This window comes from Musca vetustissima, unplaced genomic scaffold, assembly GCF_032173495.1.
Source record: "Musca vetustissima isolate MV318-11 ecotype Yass unplaced genomic scaffold, APGP_CSIRO_Mvet_v1 utg13279, whole genome shotgun sequence".
NCBI lineage: Eukaryota > Metazoa > Arthropoda > Insecta > Diptera > Muscidae > Musca > Musca vetustissima.
The window spans coordinates 24,642-39,983 of record NW_026880990.1 but is presented as its reverse complement, the minus strand read 5'-3'; the positions used below and the strand labels follow the sequence as shown (position 1 = coordinate 39,983).

At 34.0% G+C, this 15,342-nt stretch overlaps 1 protein-coding gene across 1 annotated transcript; it reads left to right on the top strand.

Moving 5' to 3' along the window:
* The first annotated feature begins 13,967 nt into the window (after positions 1-13,967).
* LOC133327023 (larval cuticle protein A2B-like) lies at positions 13,968-14,731 on the top strand. Its single transcript, XM_061535618.1, has 2 exons — positions 13,968-14,101; positions 14,206-14,731. The coding sequence occupies exons 1-2, from the start codon at positions 14,090-14,092 to the stop codon at positions 14,677-14,679; spliced, it is 486 nt and encodes a 161-aa protein (XP_061391602.1). The 5' UTR covers positions 13,968-14,089; the 3' UTR covers positions 14,680-14,731.
* Positions 14,732-15,342: the final 611 nt, after the last annotated feature.

Genomic DNA, 15,342 nt, shown 5'->3' with positions numbered 1-15,342 from the left:
GTATCTGAAAGATGAAAAAGAATGTTTATACCCTACACAACTATGTTGTCAAGGTATTATAGCTTTGTGCAGCCCCAAGAGTTTGTAACGCCGCGAAATATTAGTCCTAGACCCACCTTTAAGTATACCGATCGTCATATCTCGAACAGCTGAATCGATCTAGGCATGTGTGTCCGTCCGACCGTCTGTCCATTATAATTTGTAAACACGATACAGGCCACAGTTATGGACCAATCTTTACGAAATTTTGCATGTAGGATGGGTTCTGGCCAATGAAGACAGATCTGTTAATATTTTGGTGATGAAATGGACAAAAAACTTTATTTTTGTCTGATTTTCTGGTCGCTCCAGAGGCCCCAATTATGGCCAAAACATCGCCAATTTTTGCATGGAGAAGGGGATCGGGCCAAAGAATAAGCATGCATGCTTTGATAAAGATCGGTCAATATTTAGCGGGTCAAATGGACCCACACTTTTGTGTGAAAAATTACAAAATGTGTATTCTTTGACATATATATTTAATTCTGAAGGGCATAGACACGATAAATTGATAGTATATCCAAGAGGAGTCATTGGTAAATTTCACAATAAAACCAGTAAAGTAGTAAAGTCAGACGGGTCCGACTTTATAATACCCTTCACCACTTGGGGTATATTCAACAGATGTAACATAAGGACCATTAGCATAAATGTGCATGAACTCAAATATTCTAATGTTAACCTTGTTAACCTTAACATTAACATGTCATTCTTCAACCTATACAATTTTTTCATTTGGACCGATATAGAGGCATTTGTTGCAATGGGATAAAATTATGTACTTCGATTTAAAGCAAATATGAAACGAATACCGTTGACTATTTGGAGCCCAATCAAGTCGGACGAAAATATATATATATATAACTCAAGTGTCTAATTATTTGCTCAATTTTGTACGTTGTGCCAAATTTCGTGTCAATCTGACAAACATGAGGAGTTGAGTGCACCATTTACTTTTAATCGGACGAAAATATAAATAAAAGCAATATCCAAATCTGAACCGATTTCAACGAAACTTGTCACAGGTTAGGCTATACTAATTTCAATACGTTTTCAATAACGGCCTTATTTTGGATACTTGGTTCCTCATTTACTTCAAATTGGAGGAAAATATATATGGGAGCTATATAAATATCTGAACCGATTTACTTCAAAACTTTACACACATCATTCTAGACTTAGTTCAGAACGCCATGACAAATTTCGTGCAAATCGAAAGATATATAGAGGCTTTGGTATACAATTTACATAAAATCGGACGAACATATATATTAGAGATATATCTAAATCCGAACCGATTTTCACAAAACATAACACACATCATTCTAGAGTCAATTGAGTATGTTCTGCTAAATTTAGTGCAAATTCAAGGATACATAGGGACTTTGGAACACCATTAACATTAAATCGGACGAAAATATATATGTGGCAGCTATGTCTAAATCAGAACCGATTTTCACGAAACCTAACATGCATCATTGTAGTCTCAATTCAGTACGCTGTGCCAAATTTCGTGCAAATCGAAAGATATATTGGGACTTCGGTGCACCATTTACATTAAATCGGATGAGCTATATCTAAATCTAAACCGTTTTTCACCAAACCTATCACACATCATTTTAGACCTATCTTAGTACGCTATGCCAAAAATCTTGCAAATCGAAATATATATAGGGAATTTTGTACACCATTTACATTAAATTGGTCGAAAATATATATGGGAACTTTTGTTAAATCTGAACCGATGTTCAGGATAACATAACACACATCATTCGAGACTCATTTCAGTACGCTATGTCAAATTTCGTTCAAATCGAATGATATATAGGGACTTTGGTGCACCATTTATATTAAATCGGACAAACTATATATGGGAGCTATATCTAAATCTGAATCGATTTTTTCGAAACTTAGCACACATCATTGTGGACCTAATTCAGTACTCTATGCCAAATTTCGTGCAAATCGAGAGGTATATAGGGACTTTGGTCACCATTTACATAAAATCGGACAAAACTATATATGGGAGCTGTATCTAAATCTGAACCGATTTTTTCCAATTTCAGTGAACTATGTGAACTATGTCTATATTCATATTAAGTCCAGCTGACACAAAAACTGAAACCAGCTGATGATTAACAACGTCGTAGATACGTGGAATGCGTGCTTAAACAACAGGCGATGAAACGATGATGTAATTAATAATAGGCCATTACATCCGGGAAAAGTCACTGCTCTTTGGTACGAAGGACATTACTTTTTTGAAAACGAAGATGGGACGACAGTCACCGCTAATTCGGAACGATAATCGACTTTTGTACCTGTTATTGAAGATTAAGACTTGGTTTTAACAAGACATAGCCACATGCCACACCACTCGAGCGATTTTGAGTTCATTGCAATATGCATTTTCTGAACGCGTAGCAATATCAACTGGACACCAAGATCATTCGATTTGACACTATATTGTATATGTGAGTTATATACGGTCCAGGATCAATATTTCGCGACGTTAAAAACTCTTGGGGCCATACAAAGCTATAATACCTTATAATATAGTTGAGCAGGATATAAAAAGGTATATTATGGGTAGCCCCCAATGAAAATAAATTTTGGGGAGTTTGCTACCTAAGAATAGTCCGACATATCAACATATAGCCAATTCGGCTAAAAATTTGACCGTAATCCTTAAAATATCGAAAATCGGTGGACCAATATTCCTACCTAATATAGTATAGACATTTCTTTGGAAAACTTGTTTAAAATCCTCAAATTACCGATAAGTGAACCGACTAACATCATATCATAATCATGGCTTTCTGGAACCTATGCTAAATTTCATTCGGACACATTTAGAGTCGTTTGCGTATAATGTGACAAATTGATGTAAATCGATTTAAAGCACTGTTCAATATTTTATCTCAATCTGAAATTCTTTCGAAATATATATGGCAGCTATCTGAATCTGCACCAATTTTTACAAAACGCAATAACGTCATTCTACTGATACGTTGTGCAAAAATTTCGTGTCAATCGGACAAACATTAGGAGTTTGGTGAACAATTTACATAATGTTGGACCAAAATATATATAGGTGCTATATCTAAATCTGAACCGATTTTCACGAAACTTAGCAAATATCATTCTATCAATGGCGGGCACGATAACTTAAAAACTAATAACCCAATCGATTCCAAATTTTTACACGTTTCTATGTGAGTGTATAGCTATCGTATGAACTAGGATAAAGCCAATCGGTGAAGATCATCCTTATTTTTTAACTTGGTTTTTGGTAAAAAATCGGTGATTTTCCAAAAAAAAATTTTCAAAGGTCCGCCATTTTGTTAATTTTAGAGCGAAGTCAATAATCCTAGTTCATACGAGAGCCAGACATGTACTCTTTCTAACACCGTTGGAATATTCGGATTCCGATGTTCCAGTGAGGAGTTATCATGCCCGCCATCAAAAATAAGGACTTTTCTTTGATCACAAAAAACAACAACAAATATTTTTTGTAAATTATTTTTCTTCTTTTTTAAATCTTCAAATATATATGTGCAAAGTTACAAACCTTAACAAGCATTGGTTTGTATACTGCAGAAATTAATTTTGATTTAATAATGGTCTGCACTTCATTATAATTGCCTGACATGTTAGAATCGCCGTCATATACTTGACCTTACAAAAATTTTGGATCCAAACCCAAACCCAAATTGATTACTGTGTTTATTATGACGGTCGAAAATTCTTTTTCTCTTAATCCTTCTAATTCCACGTAGCAAAGGAAACAATCTTTGTCCTTTTAGGTACCTTGTCAAAAATCTTATAGATATATAGTTTCATCCGCTAAAACCGAAAAGAATACATCACTTTTCACTTCTTCAACAATACACTTCTGGATGTATTCTCCAATTAGTTCTATCAACTCGTTCTGTATTCTGGAACTCGGGTGTGTTCCATTTTTGTGTGTACTCTCCAAACATTGTCTATGTTTACGTCAGGAGGCTTTTCTTCCCCTCAAGGCGATGTCTTCCCTTTCACACAATAAAATTGTCTCAATGGTCACGTAAACTGTATAAGTTGTTCTTTCAATATATCTGAAGCTTGTTTGTCCGTAACATGATCTATACGTTTTGAAGAAATCTTTCATTCTCCATATAAAGTTCTGAGTCCTCATCATCGCATCTTTATGGTACTCCTTTTTTTGTGGGACTTGGTGGTTGCCTTTCCCGCACTCTCCTCTATTTGAAAATAAGATGCCGACTTTGCTAAAAACGCCTTTTGCTAAATCTGAATATGCGATACAAGAAACCGGGGGCCCGGTCGGGACGGCTATAATTAAAACCAGTATGGAAAGTAGTAAAGTCGGACGGGGCCGACTATATGATACCCTTCACCACTTTGGGTATATCCAACAGATGGAATCCTAACAGACGTCGCATTTTTGAAGGACAATTAACATGAAATTAAACATGTCATTCTGAAACCTATACTAAATTTTGGTCAGATATAGGGTTGTTTCTTACAATGGGACAAAATTATGTAAATACATTTAAAGCAAAATATCGAAATCTAAACCGATTTCATCTAAACTTGTCACATGTTAGGTTACAATTATTTCAGTATGTTTTTTGCATTCGCCACATTTTGAGTTCTTCTTTAACTTATAAATCCATAATTCGTGGAAATCGAAGGATATAAATAAAATCGGGTGAAAATATATATATGGGGGCTTTATCTAAATCTGAACCGATTTTCACGAAATTTAACACACATCGTTCTAGACTCAATTCAGTGCGCTATACCAAATTTCGTGCAAATCGAAGGATATATAGGGACTTTGGTGCACCATGTACAAAAAATCCGACGAAAATATTTATGGGAGCTATATCTATCTCATTTTCACGAATACTATTTAGTACCAAATTTCGTGCAAATCGAAGGATATATAGGGACTTTGGTGCACTATTTACCTAAAATCGGACGAAAATATATATGGGAGCTATATCTAAATCTGAACCAATTTTCACGAAATTTTACACACATCGTTCTATACTTAATTCAGTACGCTATGCCAAATTTCGTGCAAATCGAAGGATATATATATGGGAGCTATATTTAAATCTGAACCGATTTTCAGGAAATTTACCACACATTGTTCTAGGCTTAATTCAGAATACTATGCCAAATTTCGTGCAAATCGAAGGACATATAGGGCTTTGGTGCATCATTTAAATTAAATCGGACGAAAATATATATGGGAATCTGAGCCGATTTTTCCCAATTTCAATAGGGTTCGTCCTTGGACCAAATAAGTGAACTGTGCCAAATTTCATCCAAATCCGATCACAAATGCGTCCTGTACTTTGTTGACAAAAATACATGGACGGACGGACAGACTTAAAAAGTGATTCTATGCTTATTCTCAAAAGGAACCATGTGTCTATCTCGTTTCGTTTTGCCTGTTACAAACATATGCACAAAGACATAATACCCTGTAACACAGTTTGGTGAAGGGTATAATGAAAATAACTCAATTCAAACACTTCACCACTATGAGTATATTCTACATATGTATGAACAGACTTAAATATGTTATCTTTATCTATAAGGGAACCGACTAACATCAATTCATGCACATGCCTTTCTGCAACGTATGCTAAATTTCATTTTATTCGGGCAGAGTCGTTTGCGTACAATGGGACAGATTTATGTAAATCAATTTAAGGGAACCTTACATATTCTCGATTTTAAATTTTCAATCTGAACCGATTTCTCCCAATTTCGATGCGGTTCGTCCTTGGGTCAAATAAATGAGCTGTGCAAATTTCATCCAATTCGAATCATACATGCGACCTGTACTTTGTTTACAATTTAACATGGACAGACGGACGGACGGACATGCATGAATGGACTCAGAAACAACGGTAAAGTAAAAAATCGCAAGATGTTTTAATTACGAGTAAACTTCAAATTTTAATTTATTTTCATAAAAACCGTTATGTACGAACAAAATTCTTTCAATAATTTCTATCTGCACACTTAATCTCTTTAGTACAGCATATAAAAGAGATTCGAAATACAAAATATTTAAAAATAATCCAAACTAGTCAAGATCTATATTTTTTATTTATGTGACCACAATTGTGTATTGGACAACTCTGAAGAACACGTGAAAATCTCAAGAACTCTTGAAGATATAGCAGATTTATTGTGTCAGGATCAAGTGACGGCTGAAGGGCTTCTCAAACTTTCAACGCGTACTTTTCTTTAATTACAAAAAACTTTTCTTTAATTACAAAAAACAACAACAAAACAATAACAAAAATTTTTTGTAAATTATTTTTCTTCTCTTTTAAATCTTCAAATATATATGTGCAAAGTTACAAAGCTTAACAAGCATTGGTATTGATTTACCAGCCCATTGAAAATCTTGAAAAATTAAAATCGAGAATGGGTGGGGTTCCCTTAATTCCGGAATGTTTATTACACCTTTGGATTTTCCCCTTTTAAGCCATTCCATTAAACAATTTTCATTCAAACGAATTATTACATTTGTTTGGATGATAAAACATAATCGATTTATTACGTTTTCAGATTTCTAGCCGATTTGCTTAGTCACACATTTGTTTAGTACGCACACACACTCACACATGGACATAATTGCAGAGACAAAATAAAAACAAAAACAACACACAAATTCAAAACGATTGACCGATTATCATAATTGGCATAACGAAAATTTAGTTCAATGATATCGGACTTGGCACGGTATTCTAGTCACATTGGCATTCAGATATTAAACCGATCATACAACAAAAATTACAATAACAACGAATAAACCAACGACACTTGCCAACAGAAGTCGAATCGATCCACAACAAACAACAACAATCAACAAGGCATAAAGACAAGGCTTCCTCTAGTGGTCTCACCACAATTAAAGAAGTGACCACAAAAAGTAATATTTTTGACCATTCGTTCGATTACATGACGTTTCTTGATTACGACCGTCGTCATCATCACGCCAATAACAAAATTTTTTGTTAATATCGGCTAGAAAATAAGGGAAATACTTGAACATGATTAGCTGAAATTTCCGTAAATAAGTACATTAACAAAAAAATGTACTCATAATAATATAAAAAAGTACTTGGACTCACGTACTATTATCGCATAACGCACCGCACCAACCTGCACACAGTAAAGTGTTTAGCAGTGACTCGTAGCCGTTTAATGCCGAAGTGCAGTGGTGCGCATGCGCATGAGCTGCATTCGTTAAAAAATGTAACAACAAATTCTGTCTGTATATCTGTCTGTCTGATCGTTTATTTTTTTTGTTTTTTGGGGTCTTAAAGGGGGCATTGCCAGACTCAGGTGGTGGCTGGGCTCTGTTTTGCTGGTGCTGTTGTTGTTATTGTCACATTGCTAAATCGCGTGAATATTAACAGGGATCGATATCGTGCTCTGACTTTTGACTAGTTTACCATGTTTTTAAGGCTTATTGACTGGCTACCAGTTTTGGTAGCCGCACTGAATCCGTATATATGAATGAATGACCGATCAGCCAGACCATCTGATGGAATCATTGTTGTTAAGCACACATACGAACACACACACCGAAGACGACTTTATGTTATTTTAAATGATTTGCATTTGTGGTTTTTGTTTCTGTTCATCGTTTTGTAAGTGAGCGAGTGTCACAAGCCCAAACTGAAAACCTTGATACAAATGCACAAATATGTCGATATTATAATGCGTTCGAGGGTGGCGATGGTGGTAGTGGTGGTGTTACTTTGAAAGCTTTTTGACCTTAAGTCTGGCGATGTGCAAACAATTTTATTTTCTTTAACATCATGGCTATATTTGATGGGGTTTGACCGTGAAAATAAAATATTCGAAAGGAGGAGGTAGTTATTTGCATTGGATTCGAAAGGAAATTGCATGCAAGAGATTAACGGTATGAACATGTAAGAATAGAATTTTTACAGAAAATAATGTAATTCAAATAACTTAGATAATATATTGAGGAATATTATTGTCCATAGATTGAAAATTATCAGTATATGTGTAAGACTAATTTAAAATGTAACCTGCACCATATGGTGGGTTTATATTACCCATCTTGGCTTCAACCGAATTGGCTGTAATTTTATTTTTTGGCTTCTCACTTCCTACCAAAAATAATCTATAACGGTTCACTTTAAGATATATCTGCCATCTAGCAGTACCACCCGATTTTCTATAATTTAAGCATTTTAAGAGCGATTTTTAAGTACATTAGCTCTAATTTTATATTTGGACAATCTTCTTATCAATACCAATCTATATTTAGATATAATCTCGAAAAACGGCATAAAGGTACCACCTATTTTGGGTTTTTTAGGATTTTGGGGATGTTTTTCAACCAAATTATCTGTAATTTTATGTTCAAATTTCTCGCTTGGTCAAATTCATTTTTACCACAATATTCTTATCAACAATTGTAGCCAATAAAACTACAGCCGGATTGGATTAATTTAAAAAAAAAAAAAAAATAAAAAAATATATTAAAGAAAAATAAAAAATGATTCTAAAAATATTGGATATTTTTAAAAATATTTTTTGTTAACCCTTTGTGGCCCGAAAACATAGAAAATTTTTTCTTCAGAGATTTAATGCAACTATCCTAAATATATATTTAACAAAATTTACATGCTACATCCTTACATTTGGTACAATATATCCTTTCAGAATTGCAGCGATTTAAATTTTGTACTTTATACACAAATTGGTACTGTACACATTTTTGTCTGCCAATATTAAAAAACCCATAACTTTACCAACAATTTGAATTTTTAAATATAGTTTCGTCCGATTTCATGTAAATGGTGCACCAAAGTCCACATATATCTATATATATATATATATATCTGCACGAAATTTGGTACAGCCTAATCATTTAGGTCTAGAATGATGTCTGCCAAGTTTCATGAAAATCGGTATTTTTTTATTTAGATATAGCTCCCATATATAGTTTCGTCCAATTTTTTGTAAATATATCTATTCGATTTGCACGAAATTTGGTACAGACTAATCATTTAGATCTAGAATGATGTCTGCCAAGTTTCGTGAAAATTGTTTTCAGTTTAGATATAGCTTCCATATATAGTTTCGTCCGATTTCATGTAAATGGTGCCCCAAAGTCCCTATATATCCTTCCATTTGCACGAAATTTGTCATAACGTGCTGAATTGAGCCTAGAATTATGTCTGCCAAGTTTTAAGAAAATCGGTTCAGATTTAGATATACCTCCCATATATAGTTTCCACACATTTCATGTAAATGGTCTTTAAGTTCCTATATATCTTTCGATTTGCACAAAATTTGGCATAACGTACTGAATTGAGCCTAGAGTGATGTCTGCCAAGTTTTGAGAAAATCGGTTCAGATTTAGATATAGCTCCCATATATAGTTTCGTCCGATTTCATGTAAATGGTGCCCCAAAGTCCCTATATATCTTTCGATTTGCACGAAATTTGGCATATCGTACTGAATTAAGCCTAGAGTGATGTCTGCCAAGTTTTAAGAAAATCGGTTCAGATTTAGATATAGCTCCCATATATAGTTTCGTCCGATTTCATGTAAATTGTGCCACAAAGTACTTATATATCTTTCGATTTGCACGAAATTTGGCAATTTGCTAAGTTTCGTGAAAATCTTATATAGTTTCGTCCGATTTCATATAAATGGTGCACCAAAGTCCCTACATATCCTTCGATTTGCACGAAATTTGGCATAACGTACTGAATTGAGCATAGAGTGATGTCTGCCAAGTTTCGAGAAAATCGGTCTATATAGCTCCCATATATATTTCATATTAATAGTCCTAAAAATATACCCATAGTGGTGAAGGGAAATATCAAATCAGGCCCCGTCCACTTATACTTTCCTATATGGTTTATTTTGGTTTCTCACCAGGTGTACAATCTTCTTATCAATAACGATCTATATTTAGGTACAATCTCCCAAAACAGGATTTTGGGGGATTTTTTCAACCAAATGTGCTGTAATTTATGTTCAAATTTCTCACTATGTCAAATACATTTTTACCAAAATATTGTTATCAACAACAGCCAATAAAATTACAGCCGAATTGGATGAAATTAAAAAAAAAATTGGAGGTCCTTTCGGGACCTGGATATTTTGAAAAATATTTTTTTGTTAAATTTCAGAAGACGTAGATTTTTTAAAGAATAGTTTTCAAGGACTATTTAAGGTGTCGATTTTTTTTAATTTTTTATAATTTTTTTCAAGGACAAATGGTTGCGTGGATTTTTTAAAGAATATTTTTCAAGGCGTGTCTGAGGCCGGAATTAAAAATATATACATGTTTCAAGGCCTGAATTTAAAAAAAAATATGTATATCTAAAGCCTGAAATAAAACCAGTAAGGAAAGTAATAAAGTCGGGCGGGGCCGACTATATGTTAATAGTTCTGTTTAATATACCACTATGGGTATATTAAACAGAACTATTAACATGAAATTGGATGAAATAAAATATGTGATATTTATCTAAATGTGAATCTACCTAGATCTATCCATAAAGTATGTAAATCGACTTCAAACAAATATAAATAGGCTATGTCTGTACTTCCACAAACGTAACTACGTAATTCTATGCTCAATTTTATAAGTTGTGCAAAATTTTATGTCAACCTGACTAACATGATGAGTTTGATGCCCAATTTACTTGAAATCGGGCGAAAATATATATGGAAGCTCTATCCAAATATTAAGCGATTTCAAAAAAACTTGTCACAGGTTAGGTAATACTAATTTCAGAACGCTTTGTTCCTATCAGCCTATTAGTTCATTGGTGCGTCAATTACTTAAAATCAATCTATAATAAAAGGGAGCTATATCTAAATCTGGACCGATTTTCAGGAAACAAGGCAGACATCACTCTATGCTCAATTCAGTACGTTATGCCAAATTTCGTGTAAATCGAAGGATATATAGGGACTTTGGTGCACCATTTATATGAAATCGGACGAAACTATATATGGGAGCTATATTTAAATCAGGACCGATTTTCTCGAAACTTGGTAGACATCATTCTAGGCTCAATTCAGTATGTTATGCCAAATTTCGTGCAAATCGATAGGGACTTTGGGGCATCATTTACATGAAATCGTACGAAACTATATATGGGAGGTATATCTAAATCTGAACTTGGCAGACATCACTCTAGGCTCAATTCAGTACGTTATGCCAAATTTCGTGCAAATCGAAAGATATATAGCGACTTTGGTGCACCATTTACAGCAAATCGGACGAAACTATATATGGGAGCTATATCTAAATCTGGACCGATTTTCACGAAACTTGGCAGACATAATTCTAGGCTCAATTCAGTACGTTATGCCAAATTTGGTTCAAATCGAAAGATATATAGGGACTTTGGTGCACCATTTACATGAAATCGGACGAAACTATATATGGGAGTTATATCCAAATCTGGACCGATTTTCACGAAACTTAGCAGACATCATTCTAGACCTAAATTATTAGGCTGTACCCAATTTCGTGCAAATTGAAAGATATATAGGGACCGTTTACATTAAATCGGTTAAATATATATATGGGAGCTATATCTAAATCTGAACCGATTTTTCCCAATTTCAGTAGGGTTCGTCCTTGGGCAGAATAAGTGACCTATTCCAAATTTCATCCAATTCGGATCATAAATGCGACCTGTACTTTGTTTACAATTTAACATGGACAGACAGACGGACGGACGGACATGCATAAATCGACTTAGAAAGTGATTCTATGCATATTCTCAAAAGGAACCATGTGCCTATCTCGTTTCCTTTTGCCTGTTACAAACATATGCACAAAGACATAATACCCTGTACCACCGAAGGGCCTATGTTTGTTCGATTTACACGAAATTTGGCAGAGGGTATTAAATTGAATATAGAGTGAATAAATGGTGTATGCAACGGTTACTCAATTAGGTCAATTTGTTTATATATAGCTCCCATACATAATTTTACTCGATTTCATACAAGACGTGGTTTATTTATATATACATATTTTTTTTTTGTTCAAGGAACAACCGAGGTTTAGTTTTTTAAATGAATATTTTTTCAAGGACCCAATTAAGGTGTGGATTTTTTAAATGAATATTTTTTCAAGGACCAAATAAAGGCGTGGATTTTCAGGTGTGGATTCATGGAATAATTATACCGGGTTTGTAGAGTATTTGGTAGTAAAAATCTCACTTTCTAGTATTTAGTTTGCGGCTCATGAAAATAAAGACAAAAAGATATATAAAAAACAGTTCTTAAAAATTCACGCCTAAAGTTATGTGGGTTCGCCAAAAATAGTCTTTAAAAACCCTGCCTTATTGCTAATGTTAGTATCGTAATGTTTCTTTCAAAATTAATTAATGTTGGAAGTTTGGACCCATTGGTCATTTTTTCAAGGACCCAATTACAAAATAGCCAAAATGTTGTTTTTAAATTAATTTTTTATCATGTGAACGGTATCCGATTTGAACTAAAATGTGGTTTTTTAATTGACATATTTTTTGCAGGAGCCAAAAGGTGTGGATTTTTTAAATGAATATTTTTTCTTATGTATGTTATTGACCAATTTTTGTAATTTTATTAATCATTGATACTTTGTTGTTGGGCTTTTTTGGTCAGGTGTTTGATGAAAATAAAAACTGGCTTTTATTTCATATTTTGCTCGACGTTTCGTTGGCTTTTTTCCAACATTTTCAAGAGCGTTTTTTATTGATCTATTGACAAAATAAAAATTATAATTTCTTTTCAATATATATTGCACTTATTTTTTAACTTACTTTAATTATTTTTCATTTTGTTTATTATTTACTTAAATTAAAAAAACGGGACTCCACAACATTTAAATAAAATAAATAATAAATTAAATAATAAAATAAATAAAATCACAGTTAATAAATAAATAAATATATCACAGAACTGTTTGCAATTGAATACTGAAGCTTAGTATTGTCTTTGTCTTCCACACAAATGGATCTGTCAATTGTTGTTGAAATTAAGTGTGTATCTTTTGTTTTCGTTTTTAGCTTTGTCTAAGATTCTCACATTCTTGAAATCAGCTGTGTGGCCAGTTTCTTTAATGTGCTGTGAGAGTGCTGTTTTTTCCGTTCCTTTGTTGATGTCATTTTGATGTTCCTTCATTCTCACACTTTTTTTTTAATTTTTGACAAATTTTGTCCCTATAAAGTGAATCCCATATTCAGAATTGAAGTAGGTTGGGTAAAAATATTACGATGTACAAACTTGGATCATATCGGGCACTCCATTTGCAAAAGGAGTCGGTAGAAATATTCGAATTTAAAATATTTTGCTCAATTTCTCAATAAGGAACAAATAAAAACATTTTTTTTTCAATTTGCCACACTACTTTATTTCCATTCATTAAAACCTTCCTAAATTTCAAATCACTTTTAATGTTAGTGACACTGGAATGTCTTATTGAGTTTAATAACTTCTTGGTTATGCCCAATTATTTGACACTTTGTTTTGTACTTCTTTTGAATTGATATTACCAAATTTGGTATTGCTTTGCTACTTAAGAAGTAATGACATGGAAAATACTGGTTATTCTAATGTCTGTTGTTATTGTTTTGTTTTCAACGACGACTACTACAAATTTATGACGCAAATATTCGATAATATTATTTAATTGAAAAACAACTACAAATGACTTGGCTGGACATTGGCTAAGTCATTGGATGCGTTAAAATTCAATTAACGTAGCAGAGCTTCTCAGAGCGTTGGTTTTTGTTGTTGTTTTATTTTACAATTTAATTTTGTCGCAACGCATTTTTGTTGTGTGGGGGCTGCGTATTAGTGTTGTTGGGGTGTTCTGATTTTTTGGCTCTTTTGTTTTTAATTTCATTTTCGTAATTTTCATATAAAAAGACTTGGCAGAGCCAACAGACGACACAGTTCAAATCCACTTTTGGTATTTAGAGCACCACAAAACAACCCAAACTAAACCTAACTACAATGGCTTTCAAAGTAAGGATTAATCGGAAACGGATATTTGGACTACGCCCACAACACAATCCTTGGATATTGGATTTCTTATTAATTTATGATCTTCTTCTCTGGTATTTTTCTAGTTCGTCACTTTGTTCGCTGCTCTCGTAGCTGTTGCCAGCGCCGGTGTTATCCCAGCTGCTCCCTTGGCCGCCGTTGCCAATGTTGAGGAATACGATCCCCATCCCCAATACTCTTACGGTTACGACGTTAAGGATGCCATCTCTGGTGATTCTAAGAGCGCTGTTGAAACCCGTGACGGTGAATTCGTCCAAGGTCAATACTCTTTGAATGATGCTGATGGTTACAGACGCATTGTTGACTACACCTCTGACCCCATCAACGGTTTCAACGCTGTTGTCCGCCGTGAACCTTTGGTAGCTGCTGTTGCTGCTCCCGTCGTTGCCGCCCCTGCCCCAGTTGTCAAGGCTGCCGTTGCTGCTCCCTTCACCTATGCCGCCCCAGCTGCCTATGCTGCTGCTCCCGTCGTTAAGGCTGCCGTTGTAGCTGTCGTAAAAACTACTTTCGCATCTCCCCTTATCTCGTATGCTTATTAGATAAAGAACGGAACGATTGTGATTGTTAGTTGTTAAAGCTGAATAAAGATATGTGATGAATTAATTTTAATTGAAAATTGTGAATGATATTTTTTATAGGGAAATATGCTCATTTGGTTTAAGGAATTGAAAAATGGATATTAAGGGAACCCCCCCATTCTCGATTTTATTTTTTCCAGATTTTCAATGGGCTGGTAAATCAAAACCAATGCTTGTTAAGGTTTGTAACTTAACACATATATACTTGAAGAGTTAAATTAGAAGAAAAATAATTTACAAAAAATTTTTATTATTGTTTTGTTTTTTGTAATTAAAGAAAAGTCCTTATTTTTGATGGCGGGCATGATAACCCCTCACTGAAACATCGGAATCCGAATATTCCAACGGTGTTAGAAGGAGTACATGTCTGACTCTCGTATGAACTAGGATTATTGACTTCGCTCCAAAATTAACAAAATGGTGGACCTTTGAAAACATATTTTTGGAAAATCGCCGATTTTTTACCAAAACCCAAGTTTAAAAATAAGGAAGATCTTCACCGATTGGCTTTATCCTAGTTCATACGATAGCTATACACTCACAGAGAAACGTGTAAAAATTTGAAGTCGATTGGGTTATAAGTTTTTGTGTTATCGTGCCCGCCATTCCCAACAAAATGTTTAG